The sequence below is a fragment of the Tursiops truncatus genome, chromosome 16 (genome assembly GCF_011762595.2).
Source record: "Tursiops truncatus isolate mTurTru1 chromosome 16, mTurTru1.mat.Y, whole genome shotgun sequence".
NCBI classification, from domain to species: Eukaryota; Metazoa; Chordata; class Mammalia; order Artiodactyla; family Delphinidae; genus Tursiops; species Tursiops truncatus.
Window position 1 is genome coordinate 17159970 of NC_047049.1, and position 25321 is coordinate 17185290.

Sequence of the window (25321 nt, forward strand, 5' to 3'; positions counted from 1 at the left end):
AGCCCGTGCGTCACAACTACTGAGCCCACGTGCTGCGACTATTGAAGCCCGCGGGCCTAGAGACCATGCTCCGCAACAAGAGAAGCCACCGCAATGAGAAGCCCGTGCGCCGCAACGAGGAGCAGCCCCCACTCGATGCAACTAGAGAAAGCCCGCGCAGCAACGAAGACCCAACGCAGCCAAAAATAAATAAATTTAAAAAAAAAAAAAAAGGAAATCATACGCAAGGTTCTCCAGTTCTTAAACTGAGAAGGAAAGTCCTGGTCTCTAGGTTCCTAAGAGGCTTAAGTAATAAGTGAGCACTATTACCCTACTGGGCTGGTGAGTGCAGCGCAGTGGTCAGAGAGAGATAGGAACTGGGGACGGAGGGGTCATCCAAGTAGACCATGAGCTCAGCCTCCAAACCCAGAGGTCCAGAAGGGGATGGGAAGTGGGGGCTATTCCAGGCAGTGTCAGGTAGACATGGAAAGAGGCTCCCTGGAGCTAGGACACGGGTCCCGTATCACGAACACGAGATAGGAGTTCAGTGGAACTAAACTCCTGAGTTGACTGGAATGTGTCCCTTGCAATCTGGGCGCGGTTGTAGAGGCCTCCTCATCTTAGATGCACCTTTTGCTCCATTGAATTTTAAAGGTGCTCAACATCTGTCACCCCAAATTTAAAAACAACAAAAGGAGAGCACATCCTGATGGTCTGAATCCATTAAATCTGCATACAGCACAATGAGACGCTGTGTAATCAAAATCCCTTGACCTGGCAGCAGTCTTCATTAGCAGCAGAAGGAAATCAGTTCATGTTTGCGGGAGGGAGGAGTGGAAGTGAAATGCGAGTGGAAAATCGGGGCGGGGCAAGCCTGTCCCGATGCCAGATTTTCTTTATAGGACACGCGTTGCACTAAGCACAGCTTCTTTAGAAAGGGAAGTGCCTCTCTGCTCAGTTTCACATCTCCAGCCCATTCGTTCTTTTTCCTTTCTTCCCCTCTGGATTATACCTTTAGTTGCATTTATATCATTTAGGTGGATTATATCATTTAGCCCACAGATAGTTACTGAGTCCTATTGTGGGCCTAGCAGAGAAATCATTAAGAAGATGAGTTATTTCCAGGAAGACTTTGATTTTTGTAACTCCACAGTCCACGAGCTTTTGCTAAAAATACATGTTGCTTCTGTATTGGTCCAATCAAAGGAGGTATGCAAGAATAAATTTAAGTTGCTGACTGGCCAGCTGGATATAATGTGACACCTACCACTTTCTGGCTGGTGGTAGATCACGAACAGAGAAGCAGCCTGGGAACCAGGAGGTTTAGGTTTGGTTACTAATTTGGTGACTCATTCAAATGTTGAAGGAGTAGTGAGGGGCTTCCATTCCCTACATTGGACTTATCTTACTGGACAGCTATGAGGACTGCTCAAGCGATGCTTGTAAGTGATTTCTACTTCCCTGAGAGTAAGTGTCAGATGTCTTCAGCTGGAGAATGGACAGAGAATTGAATAGGATAAAGAGGCACAAGGATTAAAACAGAGAACCACAAAGAGGCATCTGGATAGCAGGAAGGACTGAAATGACGCCTGCTGTGTCGGTTTCTCTCAAACTGTAGCCTCCATCAGTTTGGAGAATTCATTTTCTGTTGTTGTCCCAGAGGACAGCCTATGAGCTGTGAACGACATGGCAGAAAATAAATGACTCAAACAGTCATCACTGTTGCTGGCTGACTCCCCATCTTGTTCCCCACAGGATATGAAGTGGTTTACATGAACCACACCAGTTGTTTGTGGAAGGTCACTGGTCTTGGACTTGACTTTGCTGTTTACTCACTGTATGGCCAGAGAGTAACCTTGAAGCTCACCAAGCTGGTGGACAGTGCATGTGGGAGTGATTTACCAAGAAGAATTTGCTATAGATACATCAGGGGTGATTATTATTTATAGCAGGAATGCTTTTCATTTATTAGGTTAAATAAAACATGGTAAACAAACAACTATGAAAAAAAAAAGCACAAAGTTTGACCTACACTGACATGTACTCCAGACCTTACCAGTAGAAAGTTTTTCTCACAGTAAGCAAAGCCATGATCTGGTCCTAAAAAACAGTACATTTGTTAAACTGAAAATGCTCTAAAGTACTCCATGGTAAAGGCTATTCTGCACAATCTGATGATTTGGGATTTCATCAAATTAATGTCACTAGATATGCCTTATAATTAGGATAAAATATTTGAAAAGTTTAAAAAATGAGGCTATTCATTAGCTCATTGATTTTCCTACAGATTGGGAGCCTGAATTTAAATGATACCCAAAAATATAACTAGGTACACTCAAAGAGAGAAGAAGTGGTTGTGAGTCTTTAAATGGAATGCAGTAGTTTAAAATGCTATTACTATTCAGAGTCTCTGAGAACATTAAAACTGCCCATTAAATGAAAATCTAATAATTGGCCCTACTGAATTGTGACATTTTGTAACCTGTTCAGAAATGCAGAAAATTGTGGAAGAGAAGTTCTTTTGAGGCAGAAGTTGATGTGCAATGTAATATTATTCCAAAAGCCAAGGTCCCCACGCTCATACACGCAAAAGAACAACAATGCGGAATGACTAACAAAGTTGAGGAAGATTCTGGAAATCAGAGCTAAGGTGTATAGCTCAAGACTCTCCAAGGTAAGTTATGTTACTGGCCTGGAAAAAAATCAACAGGCAATGGCACGAGCTGAGAGTGTATCTCAACTTGGAACTGGCCTCTCTCTGGGCATTGCTTCAAGACATAACCAAGATAGGTCATTCCGTGCTTTCATATAAGCCACAGGCGATCTCCAAACTTACTCTGCAATATCACTAAATAAATAAAATTGAAAGACATTAACTGGAAGAGAATTGATAGTTTCAAATCAGAAGTTTAAAAATTCTCCTGGGCCAGTGGTTACCAAGCATCTTCTATGTGCAGGCAACTGTGTCCAGTGCTTTGAGAGTCATATATAAGAGACCTACTCTTGCTCTCAAGGAGTTACCATGTGGTAGGGTGAATGAGACAGGTGCTGACGGAAATAAAATACAGGCATACTACGTAGATACATCCACAGGGGCAGTACAATTAAAGCAACATGGAGCCCCTCTTGTTGAACGGGTCCAGGAAGAGCATGAGGCATGTCTGGGGGGTAGGAAGGATTTGGGTCTGGCTGTAATGCAGGTGACGAGAGGACAGCGTGGCTGGAAGGATGCAGAGGGACCACAGAAGCCTGCCCAAGGCACCGAGGGACAGTTCTGCCTGAAGACAGACACTGTTAGGGGCGCTGGGAACTAGGATAAAAAAAAGTCTTCAGGGGCTTCCCTGGTGGCGCAGTGGTTGAGAGTCCGCCTGCCGATGCAGGGGACACGGGTTCGTGCCCCGGTCCGGGAAGATCCCACATGCCGCGGAGCGGCTGGGCCCGTGAGCCATGGCCGCTGAGCCTGCGCGTCCGGAGCCTGTGCTCCACAACGGGAGAGGCCACAACAGTGAGAGGCCCGCGTACCGCAAAAAAAAAAAAAAAAAAAAAGTCTTTATCCATAAACTCTTTACCTATAAAACTACAGGGCTCCATTTTTTTGTCCCTTTTCTGAGGTGTTTGTCAGCAAAGCAACCAGAAGCTGAAAAAGAGGAGGCCCTCCAAAAGGGAAGCAATTACTGGTGACCAAAAGGAGATGAAGGCTAAGAATAATCAGGAATTCATTTATTTATTTATTTGGCCATGCCACGTGGCATGCGGGAATCTCAGTTCCCCGACCAGGGATCGAACCCATGCCCCTGCATTGAAAGGGCAGAGTCTTGACCACTGGACCACCAGGGAAGTCCCAGGCAGGAACTTAAAAGGAGGAAGGTGACAGAGCCAAAGGAGAAAATATGCTGGAGAGGAGGTGGTCTAATCAGGAACGTGATGGTAGCTCCTCTCATCTACCTCCCCCAGCCCCCAAAGCTAATCCCAAAGAAAACCTACTACAGAACTTTGAAGGCCAGCAAGCCCATGGTTTAGGAACAATGCGCGCAACCATGGGGACAGCACAAACTTGCTAGCTCTGGATTTCTACCCACAAATTAAGAATTGCTCTTTGCAGTCCCACGAGGGAAACTGTGTAAGAAACATCCTTTAGGAAAATATTTCATGTCAAGGGGAAATGTTCACGGTAACTTGCTAAGTGGGAAAGGCTACAAAATGAATACCTATATACACAACATGATTTTTGTATAAATATGATGAGTAACACTTATTGGTATATTTGGCCATCAAAAACTAGATCACCAAATGGTGGAAATATTTTAAATACGCCACGTCATGCAAAATTTCCTTTAATTCTTACTTGGAATATTCAGGGACTTTTCTGGCAGAAGTACTGCGTAATGCTTCAGTTAGTATGCAGAATACATCCTTTAGAGCTTATCTCTGGTAAGAAGAATAACTAAAACAAAGAATCCTATCGATGATGTAGCTGACATGGCATAAAACATTAGAGATGAGTGTTTGCATTTTTACCACTTTTGGGAAAATAGTCCTCTGTGTAAGGAATGCACAGAGTCTTACTTGAAAAAAATGAAGCATTAACACAAATATTCTCAAGCTCACGTTAACTCTTGTAATTAATGTAACTTGTTTACCTAGACCTGTTACTCCAGTTATTTAAATAAGTTCAAGCATAAATTATGAATTCTGTGCATCAGGGTATGGTGGAGGCCCAGTCTTTTTAAAAATACAAATGTTTCTGGGTTCTTTTGTATTTCAACAAACCCACAGTATGACACATACCGTACACACATACTACAGAATTATTCTATTTTGCATGTGAGATTACATATTTTATAAACCTGGCTTAACACAGGGGAAGGATGGGTCTGTTTATATGAGAGAGAAGCAATGACTCTTCATGTTTAACCTCTTGGATGTTATCAGGAAAGAACTGTCTTTTTTATTTTATTTCTTTTTGGCCGCACTGCACGGCATGTGGGGTCTTAGTTCCCTGACCAGGGATCGAACCTGTGCCCCCTGCAGTGGAAGGGTGGAGTCTTAACCACTAGACCACCAGGGAAGTCCCTGGAAAGAACTGTCTCAACGGGAAAGAAAGAAAAAAACTTTGGGGTGAAGAATGTTATCAACCTTTTATCTAAATAAACTTCACCAGGAACAGGGTTGAAAAAGTCCACCATAAACTTAATAAAGTGCAACCAGGACTTACAGCTGCTAATTCTGCTCTGATGTTTTACAGCTGACGGTAGAAAAAAAGGGCAAAAATGTGACCCAAAAGGACTTTTATAAGCTAAACCGAGATAAATAATTCTGGCAGACTCTATATTCTTTGTGTTAAAATACATAACCTGCCAAACTAGGACAGTAACTTAAAAAATTTTATTTGGCGTAACAGGAATCACAGACAAATTTCTAAAACTTAAAATGCCAATGAAATATGCAATTGTTTGCAGGTAAAACATGCATAGAGAAAGGCGGGGAGAACGCATTCTCAAGTGTCAACGATGGTTCAGTGGATGACGAGGCTTACAGGGAGTTTTATTTTGTGCTCTATACCTTTCAGAAGTGTCAAGATGTTCAACAAGACATATGAAATTAATATTTTTAAAATGTGCAGGTTCTTCTGTTTTGTATTACAAATATTTCAATAAACTCATCACTTTTTAATATAAGAAAACTGTGGGAAATATAACAAAACCAGAATATTCTGAAGTCTATTTTAAGCAAGTGGGAACAACACGGCAAACAGTGCCTTGTGTACAGGATGAAAATTTCCATTACTTTAAAGAAACGTTGGCTGCTCGTCTGCCTCTGGGGCGGCAGATCAGGTCTGGGATTGGGACATTGCATGACAGGTAGGGGTGAGGTTAGGCTACTCTGAAAACACATGAAAGATGGGTAAGTAGTGGATTGGTAGCAAAATCCAGGTTCCTTTAGGGCATATCCATTGTAAGGGGAGCACTTACGGTTCAGAGTGGGAAAGGCCATATGTAGTATGGTGGGAGATGTCCTGGGGGGAATGAGGGAGAAACACTTCCAAGTTTGGGATTGACATGGAAACATGTTATATTTAAAAGAAGAGATAACCAACTGTAAAAAAAAAAAAAAAAAAAAAAAAAAAAAGAAAAACGAAATCCTTTCATGAGGGCCGATATATGTGAAGTAAAAGCTCTCTCTTCAGCTTAAACTACACACTGTCTTCCTTCAATTTAGTTCGAATGACAAAATATTAAAAGTACAGAGACCAAAGTCGGTTAAGACTTACTAAGAGCTCTCCACCAAATGAAACAGGCATCAATGCAGAGGTACCACGTTATTTAATTAGCACACATTGATTACTTTAACCCATGGGACCACTGTCTCCTGTTACTGCTAATTTTGTTTTTGAAGTCGAATGAAACAAAGTAGCTGAAGAGTAGTTAAACGTGTCCAGTCTCTTCATCCCTAAGGCTATGAGGAGGGGTGGCCCTCCACCACTGAGGTGTTCCGAGATGTCCTCAGGAGGTGGTGACTTCCCCTTAAAAACCCTAATATGAATGGGTCTGTTAGTAGCACTTCCCCTAAGGAGACACGTGACAGAAGAGTATAATTTGTAATTATTTTCAAACATTGGCTAAGAAAGGATGGTCTGTTAAAAAGCTTGTGATGGAAAGAAACGCTAGGCTGTATCTGTGACACCCTGGCTAACAAGAAAAGCAGTAGACAGAAGATTGAGGCGTCCAGGTACACCTCATTTTTTTGTGCTTCACGGATATTGTGTTCTTTACAATTTGAAGGTTCGTGGCAACCCTGTGTCAAGCAAGTCTACTGGTGCCATTTTCCAACAGCTTTTGCTCACTTCATGTTTCTGTGTCCCGTTTTGGTAATTCTTGCAATACTTCAAGCTTTTTCATTTTATTGTATTTGTTATAGTGATCTGTGATCAGTGATCTTTGAGGTTACTACTACGACTCGCTGAAGGCTCAGACGATGGTTAGCATGTTTTAGCAAATAAAGTATTTTTTAATTAAATATGTACATTTTTTAAAAGACATAAATGCTTGTGCACACTGAAGAGACTGCAGAATAGTGTTAACGTAATTTTTATATGCATTTGGAAACCAAAAAACTCATGTGACTCGCTTTATTGCAGTGGTCTGGAACTGAACCTACATTATCTCTGAGGTATGCCTGTATTTGCAGGTTAGCAAGGGTTTTGAAACTTGGAGAAAAAAAAATTTTTTTTTTTTTTTTTTGATAAAACTTTTCTTCAAGGATTATTGACATGCCCAACAGAAGATCAGATTAACATGGAGCTGCTCCAGATAGAATCCTGCTTGTCTGGTCTCTTCTTCCTCCTTGTCAACCTTTATGTACATAAGCAAAATTTTAGGATTCCTTGGAATACAATTTGAGAATCACTATTTCACAGCATCCCTGGGGGACACTGGGCATTGGCTCATTCCATACATTTCCGGATCCCTTTTAACAGCTTTCTTTGACTGGGAAGGCTAGAAACCTAAAAACTACATTTTCGAGATTCTCTTGCAACCAACCAGGTTCCAGGTATCACCCAGGTTCTGCAAGGCAGATGTCTCTCTGTGCAAGACTTGGCAAGGGGATGTGAGCAATATGAGGCACTTGCATGGGAGAAAGCAGGCACTTCTGGTAAGTGTGTGTGTGTGTGTGTGTGGGGGGGGGGGGGGGTGGGTGGGTGTGTGTGTGTGTAGGGGAGGAGGGTGCATTTGGCTCTTCTGAGACAGCTCCGGTAGAGATTATGGAGTTCAGTTCCTGTATCCTGGGTGCCATTCGGGGTAAGACTGCAGCAGTGAGCAGTCCCTGGAGAGTCCGGTTGGTCTCTTCTGCTGCTCTGTAGCATCCAAAAGAGCTTCACTGGCTTTCCTAAGGACACTATACACTGCTCTAATAAATCTCTTTCTGCTTAAATTAGATAGATGATTCTGTCCTCCTGAATCTAAGAACTCTGACCAAGACAAGCATCAGAAAATAGACCCTAATTATCTCATTGCCTCATACGAAGTATCTTCCACATCTCCCCATGTTTGCATCCCTACTGAACCCAGCACTATTTTTATCAAATAGATACTGAATAAACATTAGTTAAAACACATCACTATAGGGCTTCCCTGGTGGCGCAGTGGTTGAGAGTCCGCCTGCCGATGCAGGGGACACGGGTTTGTGCCCCGGTCCGGGAAGATCCCACATGCCGCGGAGCAGCTGGGCTCGTGAGCCATGGCCGCTGAGCCTGCGCGTCCAGAGCCTGTGCTCCGCAACGGGAGAGGCCACAACAGTGAGAGGCCCGCGTACCGCAAAAAACCAACCAAACAAACAAACAAAAAACACATCACTATAGCATAGCATTATGCTGGACTACTTTTAACATCATTCAGCTACTTATTAGATCGTGAGACAAGGTCTAAGTAATGTAGGGAAGACACACCTCAATAAGCAAAGGGTTGAACCATTATAATTTTTAACTGTGTTCATTTATCGAGGTAAAGAAAGCAAGGCATTAAAAACAACAGTCTCAATTTCTCGTCATTTGGAGGGGAACAGAAACAAGTCAAAAGCTGTCTTTTTGAGATATAACAGAGAGACAGACAGTAATGTAAAATCATTATGGTGATTGACAACAAATCTGAATTTGACTGTAGAATGACATACTTAAATTTCTATGTCCTGTCAAAAAATAACAAGAAAAAAGAAAATGAAAAATTGGGCCCTTTAATCTTTAAAAATAATAACAGCATGGTGTCATATATATATATATATAGTATTATCTAAGTATTTGATTACTGACAGCTAGTTTTCTTCATTTTGGAAAAGACTATGTGAAAGGACTTCCCTTTCCTACATTTTATACACAAACTATTTCATTTTCTAAAAGTGGTTAGACAAAGGGTCAGATGATAACTTTAAATATTTAAACTGGTCACTGACAGTCAAGTAGTGAGGAACTTCTCTAGTTTGTTAAATATGGATTGCCTTAGAGGTAACCTTAAGTACATGGCATGGCTTCCTAATGAGTTATTAGTTATGAAACTATGAAGTAATTTAGAATTTTAAATAAGACTGGAGAATAGACTGGGGTATAACAAATTAAAAGCACCATAATTATGCAATATCATGAGATGTATTAGGTAGTCATGCTATGCATACATCAAAAATACATTAATAAAACGAACATATTAATAAAAAGCTAAGTCTGGCCCTTTAAGACCTCAACACTAATTGGAAAGGATTTTGACAGAACACCTTGAATAACTTTCATTATATCAGTTTTGGCAAGCTATTTTTCAGCTACCTAAATGATGATTATTTCTACACTCCACAGTGCATCTATCAAAATCTACGATCTGAAAAATACCATTAGTGAGGATGAGTGAAGTGGCAGTTGTTCAAATGGCACAACCTGAATTTGAATTTATTAGTGTGATGTAGGTGACATATATTGTCCCCTTAAGATATATCACACATTTACATGTTGTACATTAATTATATATGTTATGCGTTATATTCCAAATTCTAGCCCTATTTTTAAGGTCATGCATTCAGATCACTCTAAAAACCCTTCCCAAAGTGGGATGACTTAATGGATTTAATTCTTAAAGAGAAACATTTCATAGCAAGGGCAGATTAACCTCACAATGAAAACAAACACATCCAGTGGTAGATATTATTGGTGAAAAGTGTAAAAGGTAGAATTTTGCCTATAATAGCTTACTCCTGTAACCAAGACACAGATTTATTCATCTTTGTTTTGTTGTTGGGCTTAAAGTCATTGAAAATTCAAAGAACCAGATCACTACTTAGTTTAAAATAAGAAAGGTCTAGCCGAAAAGCAAGTCCAACTAGTTAACACCAGAGAGTACCAAGTGCCTATTATAGGAATATAGTTTATTAAGGTTAAAAAAAACCCAGGCAGCTGTGTGACATATTAATGCCTTTAACTATTCTTGATTTTAATATTGAATTTGGTTCCACTAAAGTTCTCCCCTTGAGGTAAACTGTTATGTGTACCTTTTTCATAGATGGCCATTGGTGCCATGCTTGTTGAAGGATATGATTCTGTAAATACCTAGGCTTTAACTTTCACCAAAATGGAAGCCTTACTCAATAAACAAGCAACTCACCCCAGGTCATGAAGTTAGATATTAGAAAAAGGAGGATATTGCAGCCCAAGTTGACTGTGCCCCCCTGGCCCCACTCAAATTCCCCCAGACAAGGAGGCCTTTACTTCCTGGTTCTTTTAGTTGGGGTCTTGACTCATGGACTTCATATGCTCCCTTTTCCTTTTCTCACTGAGAAGAAAACTCTCATACAGTATATTCATGATCATGCTGCTACGGTATAAATTAAGTTTATGAATGATGTCCTTCACTTATTGCCCCTTTCTCTCACACAGTGATATTTGTAACTCACGAGCTGCAGGATTTCCAAAGCTGAGTGATTTGTAATGTAATACTTCTAGAATCTCCAGAGTAATTTCAGCATTAGTTACAAATAAAAGTTGGCTCTCTGCGACTCTTAACCTTGGGAACATGAACCTTTAAGACTTGGAGATCAAATACCAACATTCCCCTAGGACTGCTGTACACATCTGCATTTCTGGACATAGGACTTTTTTTGTTCCTAATCAAGTATAATCTCACTTCATAACTTCTACTTTTGGCTCAGTGCTACCTAGATTTCCAGGCAAGCAAAAAAAATGAGGGCTGAGGATTTTGTGCTTAGAGGTTTGGAAATTTGGCAAATGTTACATTAAAATGCAAGTATTTGATCTTGAACCTCAACAGAGTGAAATTCAGTTAAAACACAAAGAAACCAAAGCAAGGCTTTATGTATTCCAAATCTGCACCTGTATTTTGATGTTGCCAGGTATTTGTACTAAGAATTCTGTGTACAGGGCAAAAGGGAATGAAGAGCCTCCCAAATTTTCCTCTGGGATCTTCCAGCCATTTGCAGTAATCACTAATTCTTGCTTACATCTATGAGTCAGGCATCCAAGTGTTGCTATTCCTGGCTGGTCCTGTTCTGTGTTTAAATGGTCTGATTGTTAGTCTTTGCATCTGCGTCCAAACCAATCTCACATGGAAAGTTAGTTCAAGGATTCCAGTCACCTTTAAGTTATCCTTAAAGACAGCTAAGAAGATAGCTTGAGTTATTAATAACAATTATGAAAACTGCCCTTCCAACTCACCAAACTCAAGGGTGTCATTCTTCATACAATTTCCTAAATATTGACCTTCTAGGATCCAGTCAATGAAGTAGAGCTTATTTTCAAATAACTTAATTTAATATCCATTAACACTCTCTGGGACCTGAAAGCCACGGAATTTAAATGATTCTTATATTCAGATAATTATGAGAACAGGTTACTTGTAAAAGAACATTTCCATGAAGATTTAGCCAGGCAGCACACTTTATAGGCCTGAATTTCATCAAGGTGGGGGAACGGACTAAATGTGGATTTAATTTACAAATGCTTTCATACAACACCCATAACTTTTATTTCTTGTCATGTTATCCATTCTATAATGTTTTAAAAAAAAAGAAGCAAACAATCACACAGCAGCATAACCAGGAATTATTAGGGGAAGACTATACTTCATCCAAAATTGACTTATACAATAGCTGTAGTTTGTCTATGAACTCATTTATTGTTATTGGTTGAGAGCCAATATGAGTAATGGATAAAAAGCATGGGTTTTATTTGGAATCAGGCTTGCTCTAGTTCTGTTACTTATTAGTTCTTTGACTCTGGGTATGTTCATTATGCTTTTTAGGCCTTAGTTTCCTCATCTGTCAAACTGGTTACTGTAAAGATTAAGAGAGACAATTTACTAAAAAGTGCCTAGTATAGACTGGCTTATAACTATTTCTCAGTAAATGGAAGTTACTTTTCATGTGTCAGTATCTTTCCTCCTCTGCAAGCTCTTTGATGGAAAGAGCCATTTCTGGTACTTCCTTGTACATGTAACAGGACTTAGTCTTGTAACATGGTAGGAAAAACACTGCCTTTAGATGTCAGGGGACCAGCCGTCAAGCTCACTACCTGCTGGCTATGCAATTTCTGGCAGGGTTCTTAAGATGTCTGTTCTTAGTTTGCCTCTCTCTGGAATGGGGATATGTTTACATCCCTCTCAATGTTCTGGTAGGAACATAGAAAGATATGGATAAAACACATTTTACAAACTGTAGAGCACAGCTTAGATTTAGCTTACTGTCACTCTTTTATTCTACTTGAATTAAGAGTAATTAGTAATTTTTTGAGCACTTACTATGTGCTGGATGGACACAGTGATTTATAAGTGCTGTATCATTTAATCCTTACAACAACTCAAGAAAGTAGGTACTGTCATTATTCCCATTTTTCAGATGAGGAAACCTAAGCTGACTCAAACTCAAGCAGTCCGGCTCAGAAGCCCACACTCCAAACCACTGTTACATATAGAATCCTATAATTTTAGGAGGAAGAGACAACCTTTTATGAATCCACCAATGGCAGGTCTAGGGGGTCAGAGTGACGAGGAGGCAGTCACCTCGCCTAAGAGGATGGCAGACGCCACAAACAAAAAGAAGAGAGAGGATCCAAGCAATCAGACGCATGTAAGCAAGGCAAGGCCACAGTTTCTCTATTTATATTCAGATTTCTGCAACACAAATACCCCATTCCTGTACGTATATTTTCAGCTCCGCTGAAACTGCCAAGTAAGATGTAAGAGAAAAACACTCAGGTAAATTCTACATCTGGCCACGAGGAAGACTTCAGAGTGTAGGGTAGTTTGGGAAAATACAAGTAGACTGGCCAGGGCAAAAACAATACTTTGTGACACGTCACACGCTTGGGCTGAAATATTCGAAAAGGCCACCACTCGGGGGTGTGGTAGACACGAAGGACCATGGCAGTGGTTACCTCCATGAGGAATTCTCTTCTCTAGACAGACCGAAGGCACGCAATAGTAGACATCATCTTGTAGAAAGAGCTGTGACTTTACTGGGCACCAGTCTTTGGCTGAAGGCTACGAACCAATGAAACTTTAGAACATGAGACCTAAGACAATACTCTGCCTGTGTTCAACAGTGAGAGCTCAGAGAGTGTCAAAGCATGTGTTTAAGCATATGTGAACAAAGGGCGTAAAGATGTGTGAGACGGGTGTTAAAACATCAGTTCAAACATGTGTTTAACCATGTGTGAGCAAAAGGGTGTTGAGCCATGTGGTAAAGCAAGTGGTAGAGCATATTCGATTACAAGTGTTTCTCATTTGGGAGCTTAAATTATTTTCTGCCTAATCCAGTGTTGCTAAGCAATAGTTCTGTGTTGTCTTAACGGAACACAATAAATTATTAAACTTTAAAAAAAATTGAAGTTAGAATTCTTTTTTCCCATCTTGGTTTCATCACGAAGAATTTACATCTGTAGTTTTCAATAAACATAGTGGTGTTCTGCTAGTGTAAGCAAAAACCAGGGTAAGGTTCCCTAGGCAGGAAGGCAACAGGCAGATTAGGGTAAGGCACACTCTGTGTGCTGAGACAGTATACAGTGTTTGCTAGATCCAGTGGCATATTAGACTAACCTCAAGGTTTGATAAACCACATAGTCACTGACTGGGGGTGACTACCCATCTAGGGCACCGTGCCACAGCTAGGATTCTGTTTTTTTATTTTCAATTTTTAAATATCTCGAACACTGCTCTTGAGAGTAGGAATTCTGACAGTTCTTACTGACAGTAAAATGTGATAGACACCAGCTTTAAGGTTTCTCTGACGTTATTTGCTAAATATATTAGCTTATGTATCTTCAATGCTGCTGGAAGCTTCCCTTCCAAAGCAAATGAGTCCTCTTATGTTAAAATGGGAATACACAACCCTGGATGTTATTTTAAAAAGAATGAAAGTAGACAAAAATCAGAGTGTACTAGAGATACCTTTCTGCAGGGTAAAGAAGGAGAGTTTAAAACAGATATACATATACTAATACAGGTAAAAAAAATTCAGGTAGCTATTTTATTTTCTTGTTAGGAAACAAAGCGATAAACAAACTAAACCAGTAAACCTGTTTGAGCCCACTAATTTCTCCGTTGGGAGCGGATATATCATCAAATATTCTTCATTTAAAAAAAAGAGCAAAAGACAAAAGATCTGCAGGCTTGTGTTTAAATTCCATTTCCTAAGCAGTACTAATTAATATGGCTCTTTCTGCTAAACTGTAGAGTGATTTGTGTGTAAATGCTATCTGATTTTACCTATGAAAATATTTTTGATCATTCTGAATAAAGAAAAATAGATATAGCCATTAGAATCAAAATGTTGCCTTCCCAATCACCTTTTGCCTCGAGATCATGGAATGTTTTACTGAAACAAAAACTGGCAAGACAGAACCAAACAATTAAAGCTAGTGTCTTCTGTCAGCCACCCTTGTAGCAGAGGTCAAAGAATTTTTGAATACTTCTCTCTTCCCGTTCACTGTGTCACTTAATGATTTGTTCATGCGGTTCAGTACAAACTCAAGAAAATACAATTCCTCAGCAGAAAAAAGCACGGTCTGTGGTGCTGTGACCTGACTCTCTGCTTAAACAAATTCCAGAGTGCGCACGGACAGAGCGAGGATGATTATTTTTCCTTCTTGGAGACTTAGCACAAATTAAGAAAACTAAGAAAATAGAATCTGACCAAGGAAATGATGGAGGACGGTTGTGCACAGGCTTTCTTAGTTTATGGTTAACAGTTTTATTTTTATTTCATTTTATTTTTTATCTTTTGGCCTCGCTGTGAGGCATGTGGAATCTGAGTTCCTTGACCAGGGATCGAACCCAAGCCCCCCTGTAGCGGAAGCTCGGAGTCTTAACCACTGGACCACTGGGGAAGTCCCAATAGTTTTACTTTTGACCAAAACAAATACACTGATGAGCAAATTCATTTCAACAATCCCATGTTTCTTCATTATTAAGGTGTTTTATTTTCAATAGTGTAAAACAGAGAATGCAAACCACTTATTTTCTGTCAATACTGAACACACCCTGATATCTGAAGCTATTTCACTGAGGTTAGTCTCCAAATGCATGTAAATCAGGCTCAGGAAAAATATCTGTACTACAGAAATGCTAAAACATCCCTAAATCTCATGGGTTAGAGGAAAAGACTACGGAGGGCTGTGCTTTTGGGTCCTCAGAATGAGCTGCAACTGTTATTGAAGGCCCCCAGCCTCTAGTCAAATAAGCAATAAACATACCCCACTTTATAGAAAATAGAAGAAGATAAACAGCCCTTATGGAGATACTGATCTTGAGATAATACTTCTGAATTTGAGATAATCTGAATTTCCCTAGATGTGCTCATTTGAATACACATAATCATTTTCCTTAACTTACACTTTTCTCTAGACATGAAATACTCAATAAACAGAACTCACTGGAGGCAAGTAAAGGGAAGAGGCTTTCTGTACAAATTCCTCCCTAGAGCACTTTGTACAATGTTAAGTAGAGTAATATAGTACTTAACGAATCTTGCATAACACCTTGTACTTCTAATCAAACTTTTCAGAAGGCAGCAAAAATGATCAGAAACATAATTTTAGCCTCTCCTGCTTTCTATTTGAGTGAGCATCGTTAAGCTCAGTGGACGGGTCATGTGTGTAGTGAAAGGGCTCCCAGAGGAGTAGGTTTTCCCAACTTCACAACCGTGGGCGTTTCACTCCAGGGCTGTGGGTAAGGTGACACGCTTGCCCGTGGGCACACAATGCATCCTCAGTGTTCTTCCCCTCTGCCTCAAGCTCCGTGCCTTTCCTGGAATAAGCCTGCCAAAGATTCTAAACAGTGTAGGGAGGAACTGTCCAGAATAAACTGGCACCATATTTGCAAATGTGTGTTTAAAGTAAAGCTAGAGAAAGTTTGCAATGTCCCAAATCGAGCCTGGCAATTGCTCCTGAGGTTAGTACCACTTCCCTTTTTATGAACAAAACAACCTCAGCAATTGTGGGAAATAAGCAAAACCAATGCAAATAAACCAACAAGATAGTTTACCTTTTTCACCTTAAACATTTAAAAAGTATATTTTTTAAAGGCTTAAGAAAATTAGATGTTTTTAATATAAGTACTTATGCCCCTTTTCTTCTACTCAATATGTATATAACTAATGCTTACAGAATCAATCAACCCCCAAATTAGACATCTTGAACTTTTAAAAGGCTTTATGTAATTAAATGCTAATGCTTCAATCTGACATTATATCAGTAAATACCATGGAGAAAAGTTCAAGGTAGGTACTACGCTAAGATAAATATTTCTCTAAGTCCCAACTTTTCATTTCTGGAGACCAATGGAGAGACAAACCTCAAAAACATTTCATGTGTTACATTTCCTATGTAACTGAAATCAGTGGAACATTAATTTATAAGTTTTAGTCAACTGATCTACTTTGGAACATTTGCTTTCGGAGATTAAGATTGATTATTTTTTAAAGATTGAATCATCAAATTTTGTTTAAAGGAGGTTAAAAGTAAAAGTTTGCTCAAAATAATGAGACTAATCCTGACATCTACAGGCATGCTTCCAGACATTAGAAAGTTTTTCTCTAAAATGTGTTTCCTTCCAGATCTTTACTAAAATGCAGGGGGTTAAGTCGGCAAGGTTTATTATAACCCAAAATGTCGTGGCTCACCTGTTCTTTTGTTTGCTTGTTTGTTTGTTCGCTTGTTCGTTCATTCATTCATTCACTAATTCATTCATTTATTCATTCAAATACTTCCTGAGTGTCCATTCTGTCCAAGGAACCAGTGAGGCACAGGGGGTCTAAAGCAGAAAGTTTTACTCCCTGCCGACAAGGAGCATAAAGGCTTTCGGGTGTGACGGAATAAAGCGGACAGGTACGGCACAGAACTAGTAGGATGGGAGTTGGGCTGGGAGGGGATAGCCCACACTAAAATGGGTAAAGCACTTTAACTTTGGAATCAGGGATGCCTAGTTCCTCAGCGGGGCAGAGACTGAAGAGCACACATGATTCCAGGGGGACCCTGCACGAGTACAGAGCCTGCAGATCACAAGGACCTCCTATGTCTCCAAGGGTGTTACTTAGGAAAGAGTAACATGGTCTTTGATTCACTTTTTGTCCTTCCTCTGGGAAACTGAGATGATGATTTGATCACTGCTTTTTGCAATCACCATTTTCTACTTGGAAACTCCCTCTTAAAGTTCTTTATATTTTCCTTGAGCCTTGTGCCAAGTAAATTTAAAACCATTTTACACCCCCATCCCTACCCCGTTCCACCTTTAATATTAGGGTAATGAAATGAAAATAGTCATTTAAAAAACTTTTAGGAGGGGCTTCCCTGGTGGCGCAGTGGTTGAGAGTCCGCCTGCCGATGCAGGGGACATGGGTTCGTGCCCGGTCCGGGAGGATCCCACATTGCCGCAGAGCGGCTGGGCCCGTGAGCCATGGCCACTGGGCCTGTGCGTCCAGAGCCTGTGCTCCGCAATGGGAGAGGCCAGAACAGTGAAAGGCCCGTGTACCAAAAAAAAAGGAGGTAGAAAAACTGGCATCACTTCACTTCTACATGTTTTGGTGCTTCATTATGTTTTGAGACCATGTCTGAGTGCTTAAGTTCTCAGAGGTTGGAAATCAAAGTGAGAGAAAATTGCAAACATTTGTATTTGCTAATGGTATTTCACTTGTGATAGCAAGAGAAGACATTCATTCATCAAACATTTATTGAATGCATATTATGTACCAAGCACCAGGCTTACTGACATGGTGCTACAAAGATGAAAGCCAGTCCTCCCCTCCAGGGACTCATGGTCTAGTGGGGAGATGGGCAGGAACCCCACAAGTACAGCACGGCGAGGGTTCCCACAGTACTGTGTGCAGACCGCTGGAGGAGCGGAAACTGATTCTAGGGAACACAGAGATGATTACTTTTAATTTAAAATATTTGTTAACAATCAACATTATGTTAAAAATATTTAATTATGCATTTACTTTAACATGTGAAAAAATGTATAACACATTCGAACCATGATTTCATGGATAATACTCTGTGGAATAAAGCTAAAGAATATATTTAAGTTTAAAACAAAAGTGTGCCAATTTAAAGAAAAACAGCAGTGGAGATATTAGGCAGAGAGGACCAAAAAAAAAAAAATTGTGACGTACTACTCTGATCACTGAAGTTTGGGAAATAACGCAGTTCCATGGGGGTAAGTCAAAAAGGATGCCATTTTACAAAGTTTGGAATCCTTATTGTATGTTCCCTAGACTAAGTTGCCGTGAGGCAACTTATGTTCTAGGAGGGCACAGGCGAGGGAAGGGCACTAATGTGGCCTGGGGGATTCAGAGGGGTTTCCAGAAAGAGGAGGCTTAAAAACCACAAGTTGTGCTGGAAAGCAGTACACTTATTAGGACCCTTCATTTGTAGAACTGCTGAATCTTAAGCTTGCATGGGACCTTAGAAATCACGTTATGTTATCTGTAATTAACTTTAAAATACTTCCATATATATAGTGTGACATATATGTGTGCATTGGTCTTAATCCATACCATAGGGCAGTGATTTTATGACTGAAGTGGCCCAACGGGAATAACTGTTTAGTTCACATCTAAAAGACGAATGAAATGCCATATTCCAGAAGCAGCTACTAAAGTGTGGTGGCTATCTTTATCTTATTAATTAGTTACTCTTAATTAGCATAACAAGAATCATTAATGAGGACATCAGAAATGGTACTGAAGCTATGCGGACAGGCTAGAAACATTGTCATCAGCACTCCCAGCCTGCGTGGGAAGGGTATCTGCATCTAGTGACCCCAACTGCCTATTTCCCCTGGATTGGAGCCCTCGACTCAGGATTCTGACTCAGTCCTGTGTCTATCCACTTAAAGGAGGAGTCTGTCACCTGACTTTGACTAGAAGGTTAGCCAACTCCTCTTTCTAGAATATTCTCACATCAAACTCGAGGGAACTTTTCCTGCAAGTTGCTGTCAATGCACTCTCCTTTCAGGACAGAGGACAGGAGCTTCGTGGGCCCACAGGACAGGTGGAGGGCTGTTTCTGTGCCTGCTCGCACATGTTTCTAGGTGTGGTAGAGTTCCATCTGAAATTTGCCTTCAACATATTACTTGGGAAGCAGGTATAGACCTCCACCACCTCCAAGGCATCTGTCTCCAACTGCAGCCACGATCTACCCAGAAGAAACTGGTAATTCTGAAAGGCCAACTTTGCTGGGCAGATCTTAGCTAAACTAGCTCTCACACAGAGGTTAAGTGATTTGCCCAAGATCACACAGCTACTTGGTGGCAGAACTGAGTTTAGAATGTAGTGCTTCTTGTTACTATCTCCCCAGGCAACCAATGATTCTCGACCAGGTTTACTCATCCCAATTATCTGCAGAACTTTATAACAATGCACAAGCTCAGGTCCAGCTTAGGAGACTGTGATTCTGGAGAGCTGTGGTAGGGACCCAGGTATCTATGTTTTTTAAAATTTTGCACAGGTGCCTCTGATATACACACATAATTGAGTATCACTAGACTAGACCATGATACTAACAAGTACCATCTGCTGTACATTTTCTCTGGGCCTGGCCCTGTGCTAGGTGCTTGACATGCGCTGTATTATTTCATTTTTACCATAAACCACTGGATAAGGTATCTGCAACATTTTACAGGTGAAGAAACTCATGCTGAGAGAAGTTAATCAACCTGTCCAAAGTGACAGCCTATGGATAGCAAGACTGAGATTCCAACCCAGTTTTGCCTTTCTCTATAAATCTGCTCTTGGTCATGAACCCCTGCTACATACCATGGGACAGGATGCTGCTCAGAATTTCTAAGGCAGGGGTCACGAACTACAGGGGAGAGGTGGACAGTGTAAATGATCAAAATGAGTCAAATAGTAACTGGAGGGAGCCGGAGACCATGTGCCCCTCTGAGAGGTTTTGAGTTTTAACTGCTGGCAGCTACTTTGAATGTTTTAAGAGTAACTCTGCAGAGCAACTGGAACTCTCATATATTGCTAGGGGAATGCAAAATGGTTTAGCCACTTTGGAACCAGTTTGGCAGGTCCTTATAAAACTAAACATATACAAACCATATGAGCCAGCAATCTTACCCCTAGATATTTACTCAAGAGAAATGAAAACCTGCGAAAAGATGTGTGCACAAATGTTCACAGCACCATTAGCTGTAATAGCTCTAAACTGGAAGCAACCTACATGTTCGTAAAACTGGTGAATGATAAGTTGTAGCGTATCTTACTATGAAATATGACTCAGCAATTAAAAGGAATGAAATACTAATACACACAACAAGATGGACGAATTTCAAAATCTCTATGTTCAGTGAAAGAAGTCCTACACAAAAGACCATGTGCTGTATAATTCCATTTACATGAAATTCTAGAAAAGGCAAAACTAATAGCAGAAAGAAGATCACTGTCTGTCTGGGACAGGGATGGAGGAGGGGAATGAGTGCAAAGGGACTGGAGGAAACTTTTTAGACAGAGAACTGGTCTCTGTCCTGATGTGTTGTGGTGGTTACGTCATTGCATCCCATGACCAAAATTCAACAAATCTACATTTAAAATGTGTGAATTTTATTATATGTAAATAATATCTCAATTTTAAAAACAAACTAAAACTGTGCAGACTGGAAAAAAAAAAAAAAGTACTGCAAACCGCTTATGGCCCCCAGAGTTCCAGTTTCAACCTCTGGTCTCAGTAGAGAGGTTCCATTTTAGCTGCCCCAGAGGAAATACAAAAGATGACAAGTCATCCATCATCCTGGGCTCGGGAAAAATGGGGAAGTTTGTGTTCATCCCCCTTCTTCCATCACTCTCCTCCTTCCTCAGGTACAAAATGCTCCCATGCTGCCCCCTGGCTGTTCAGCGCCTCCTGCCACGGCACCCAGATCACGCCTCATTCTTCTGAAGCGGCTCCAACACCATCCTTGCGGTCAGCCGTCCTCTCAGCCTCCTGTATTCTAGGCCATCCCTCAGAGCTCTGTGCAAGGCGAGGAAAAGCTTCACGCGGTTAACACATCACCAAGCAGGTGCCATGACTGACGCTGATTAAATGATCAAGTGCTGCCATTTGACAAAGACAATGCGTGAAGACTTAATCCAAGTCCAACTATTGCCTTTCAGTCTATTAGGGAACACTTGGGGGGAAATGCGGCTATTTCTGGAACCCACCACATGGATCTCCTCCACAGGCTGACCTGCCTGCTTTGTTTATACATACATGTTGTCATCAATATTATCATGAAACACCTTAAAATTAATACATGCAAGGGATCTGTGTGGATAGCATACAACGGTACACATACGTCTCAGCACCCAAATATCAAAACTCAGTGCTCTTAACCATTAGGCGGCGGAAGCCTGAGACACATGAGAGTCAGTCCTTCAATTTGCTAGAAAACTAATGAATGCCAACCACATGCTGCTTGGCTTTCCTGAACCTCTATCAACGCCATAATAACTTGATTAAAAAAGGAAAGACTAAATACAATATCAAATCCACCGTGTACAGTAATGCAAGCTATCATGTTAAGTTAAAAAGGCAAAGGCAGAACTTGAAATTGTACTAAAGGCACATAAATAAAAATTCAACATTTAAAGACAGAAAAAATGAGGACAAGATCACTGTAGGTGTGTTATGAGTAATTTCTTTTCTTTTAAAAAATGTTCCCTTTTGCTCTGTCAACAAACACTATTTGTGTAATAAATATGAATCAGAAATCACACAGACTGGATCACCAGGCAGGATGTTGTGCTTACCTGTCACCCACCCACCAGTTACCATCTGTGTTGGCTCCCCCCACTTCCTTCTCCTTACAGATCTGAAAGCCCATGGGATTTGGCAGTACCCTGCCAGGTACCTGAAATTATTTCATCAACGCTTTAGTCATGCTGCTGAGGACAGCCACTCCTTCCAAAGCTGTCCACTAAGCATTTGTATTTGCAAATGGAAATAAAGCCAGAGAACTTGATTAACAAGGCAGGTGTGTACCTAGAAAGCACCCCAGTGCTGAGAGGGAACTTTCATTCAAGAAACTTTTAGAAAGTGTTATCTTGACAAGGCACATGGTTAATACATTTTTTTCCCCCAAAGCAAAACTGGGTTAAAAATTTCAGGTCCTATGAAAGCAAAATGTTGGAAAAAAAAAAAAAACAAGGAGGTAGTAGTAGGCTAGGCCCAGGTCAGTTTCAGTCAATGTTGTGGAGTGTGATTCTAGGCCACCCAGGCTCTCTGATTGGTGGCCTCCTAAAATCCTCCAGGATCTAGCTCCCCTCCTCCCCCATACCAACCTATCCTCAGATTATGTCACATGCAGCAGAGCTGAGACAACAGGTTATAGAGAGTCCGCACAGCATCTGAAGAGACAGCAAAGTCTAATGATTAAGAGGACAAACTCTAAAGGAAACATTCTGGGCAATGGCTCAGAATGATACTTTTGATGGCATGGTGCCCCGAAAGAAAAATCCCACCTTTTGGTGGAGGTCTATTCTGCCTACACACATAGCCACTTGTACTTGTAACACCTTTCAGGATCCTTAGAAAAACACCGTGAAACCGGTGATGTTCAAGAGGAAATAAGAACTTGCAAAAAGAAACACAGCAACTGCCTACCTGAAAACAATGAAAGAACTTGGTCCTTTAATAAGGTTCATTCTGCCCAGAGTACATAGTAGGTGCTCAATAAAAGAATAATAATGACAAGAAAAAGTACACCCTAGATTTTCAGGCCTCTATCACTGAGTCAAGCTTTTGTCTCTCCAGTGGCGGGTAAAGCTGGGAGGGAGATGACAGTTGTGCATAACTGCAAGTGTGCTGTGAGCTGACCCAATCTACTGTTAGAATGGGAGCCTCAGAAAACGAAAGGCAAAAATCGCAGAGTTGACGACAAACAGCTGATCTGAATTATCTGCTATGCCTGCCTTGAAAGATGCTACTTCCCTCTTGTTTGTGCTGCTTTCTTGGTCTGGAATCTCTTAACTTTGCCTGGGTAAATCTCACCCCTCTTTCAAGGGCCACTACAAATGCTGTGTCATCCATGAAACTCATCCTGATTCCTCCAAGCTGGCAATAGTCTCCACTCCAAACTGTGCATGAGGTTTCTGATCACCATCCATTTGAGGTGGTGCTTCTTCTGCAAGAAGAGTCATTGGCAAGAGTCATCCTCCATCCTTATATACCCAGCAAAGTTCCTTGCACGTATTTGTGGAGTGAATTACCATTTTCCTAATAAATGCTTCCAGGATAGGAGCATTAATAGGGGAAGCTGGTTCCTGTTGGTAAGTCATTGTTATTGTTGGAGAGTAGACTTTCTCCCAGGAGGGACAGAGAAGGGAAATGGGGAGTACGGAAATGTAAGGATGCCTGGCCTACAGGAGATGGGCTTGTATGAGGCTGTCATGATATGAAGCACAGGCAGACACGCCTCGTTTTCCAGATGTATCAGTAGACTCCATCAATGAATATAGATGCCACGGCTGACCCTGCCAGGCAGTATTTGGAACGACCCCCTAAATCCAGCCTCACTATGTTACTTAGAGGGACACTTAAACCTCAAAGAAGATTCATCTAAAGAAACTGGCACATGGGATTTCATTTTCCCTAAGGCTTCCATGCTTGGTGTCAGTGAGTAATCAATAATTAAACAGTAACAGTTAAAACAAGACCACCCAGGCATAACAGGCTCAAGGGTTGAGCTAGAGAAATGGTTTATATGGTCCCCTTATGTAGGGCATTTTTTTTTTTTTTTTTTTGCGGTACGCGGGTCTCTCACTGTTGTGGCCTCTCCCGTTGCGGAGCACAGGGTCCGGACGCGCAGGCTCAGCGGCCATGGCTCACGGGCCCAGCCGCTCCGCGGCATGTGGGATCCTCCCGGACTGGGGCACGAACCCGCGTCCCCCGCATCGGCAGGCGGACTCTCAACCACTGCGCCACCAGGGAAGCCCATGTAGGGCAATTTTAAAGATCACCCACAGTTTCCGGTTTAAAATGGCGCCTGCTTGATGGCTCCTGATGCTGCATCTATCAAAGTGACCATTAAGTTGGAATGAAAAAATAAAAGATGACGATAGTTTACGACACCAAATTGCCAGAACCTGGAAGGATCTTCTACGGCTACAAAAAATGAATTGGGCTGAGAAATGTAAAGCAGTAGCCCACCTCTCACAGAGTCTGCTACTAGGTAGATGTGAGTTCTGTTACAACTAGAAACCAGGTATCTGTCTCTCTTATGAGTGGATGCTGCCACTTAGGAGGCATGTGGACTGCTGTAGTCATTCCTCCCTTTCCACACTCCTCATCTTATTTCTTTTCTATAGCCAGTAAGAAATGACAGTTCCCAGGAAAACAATAAATCAATACTGGGTAGTGATAGGCAAGGAAGGTATGGTGAATCCTGGGAAGTGTGGCCTTCATAAGTAAAGTGTGTTTGCATACAGTGGTGGAAGGTAAACATGTGAAGGAGATGACAGTTGTACACACAAGGGTTGGACATTTTTCGTGCCAGAGTCAAGGAGTGGGGGAAGGAAGAAGCCCCATTTCCTTCCCATGAAGACAGTCTGGAGACAGAGGGCTATCTCTCGACAGAGTTGATCCTATAGAGTTGCCATCCATTTGCAGATCCAAGAAGAGGTTTTAAAAACTAACCAAACCAAATAAAAATGCAAAACAATATGAAGACAGTGGCAAAAAAGATCCTATAGAACAAAGAAAAGGAAATGACATCCTAAAGCTTCAGAGGAAGAACGCAATTCTGAAAATTATGTGATAAAGAAACCTATACATGTTTTTGAAGTTTGTTTGGCATTTTCAATAAAAACAGTAAGAGAGAATAGCCTTTATCAAGTGAAGGGCAGAAAACTGTAAAGTGAAACCTGTGATATTTAAAAAAGATAAAAGGGTAAAAGATGAAGTGATGGGTGAGATAAAGAAGAGATTTCATAGAACCAGCAGTGGAATTAATATTTACAGAGAAAAATACTGGAATGAAATATGCTACCTTTCACCAGTGTGATTTTGGTGCTACCTTTCGTCAGTGTGATTATGGATTACTTTCTTCCTGTTTCTTTTTTTTGCGGTACGCGGGCCTCTCACTGTTGTGGCCTCTCCCATTGCGGAGCACAGGCTCCGGACGCGCAGGCTCAGTGGCCATGGCTCATGGGCCCAGCCGCTCCGCGGCATGTGGGATCTTCCCAGACCAGGGCACGAACCCGTGTACCCTGCATCGGCAGGCGGACTCTCAACCACTGCGCCACCAGGGAAGCCCTCTTCCTGTTTCTTGATACTTGTTTCTCTTCTTTCTTTCTTCTTTTTCTTTACAAAATAAGAGGT

The 25321-nt window shown here is 41.2% G+C and overlaps 1 protein-coding gene across 19 annotated transcripts in view; it reads right to left on the bottom strand.

Moving 5' to 3' along the window:
- The window catches only part of VTI1A (vesicle transport through interaction with t-SNAREs 1A), a 368837-nt gene that overhangs the window by 122268 nt on the left and 221248 nt on the right, over positions 1-25321 (bottom strand). For 2 of the 19 annotated variants that reach the window (XM_073793969.1, XM_073793970.1), the window contains one exon: positions 20548-25303. The exons of 16 other annotated variants lie outside the window; for them this stretch is intronic. In XM_073793969.1, coding sequence (XP_073650070.1) covers positions 25132-25303 — 172 coding nt within the window. In that variant the 3' untranslated portion in view covers positions 20548-25131. Of the gene's footprint in view, positions 1-17640; positions 17873-20547; positions 25304-25321 lie in introns of those variants that run through there. One more of the 19 variants, XM_019940010.3, reaches the window with a different exon arrangement.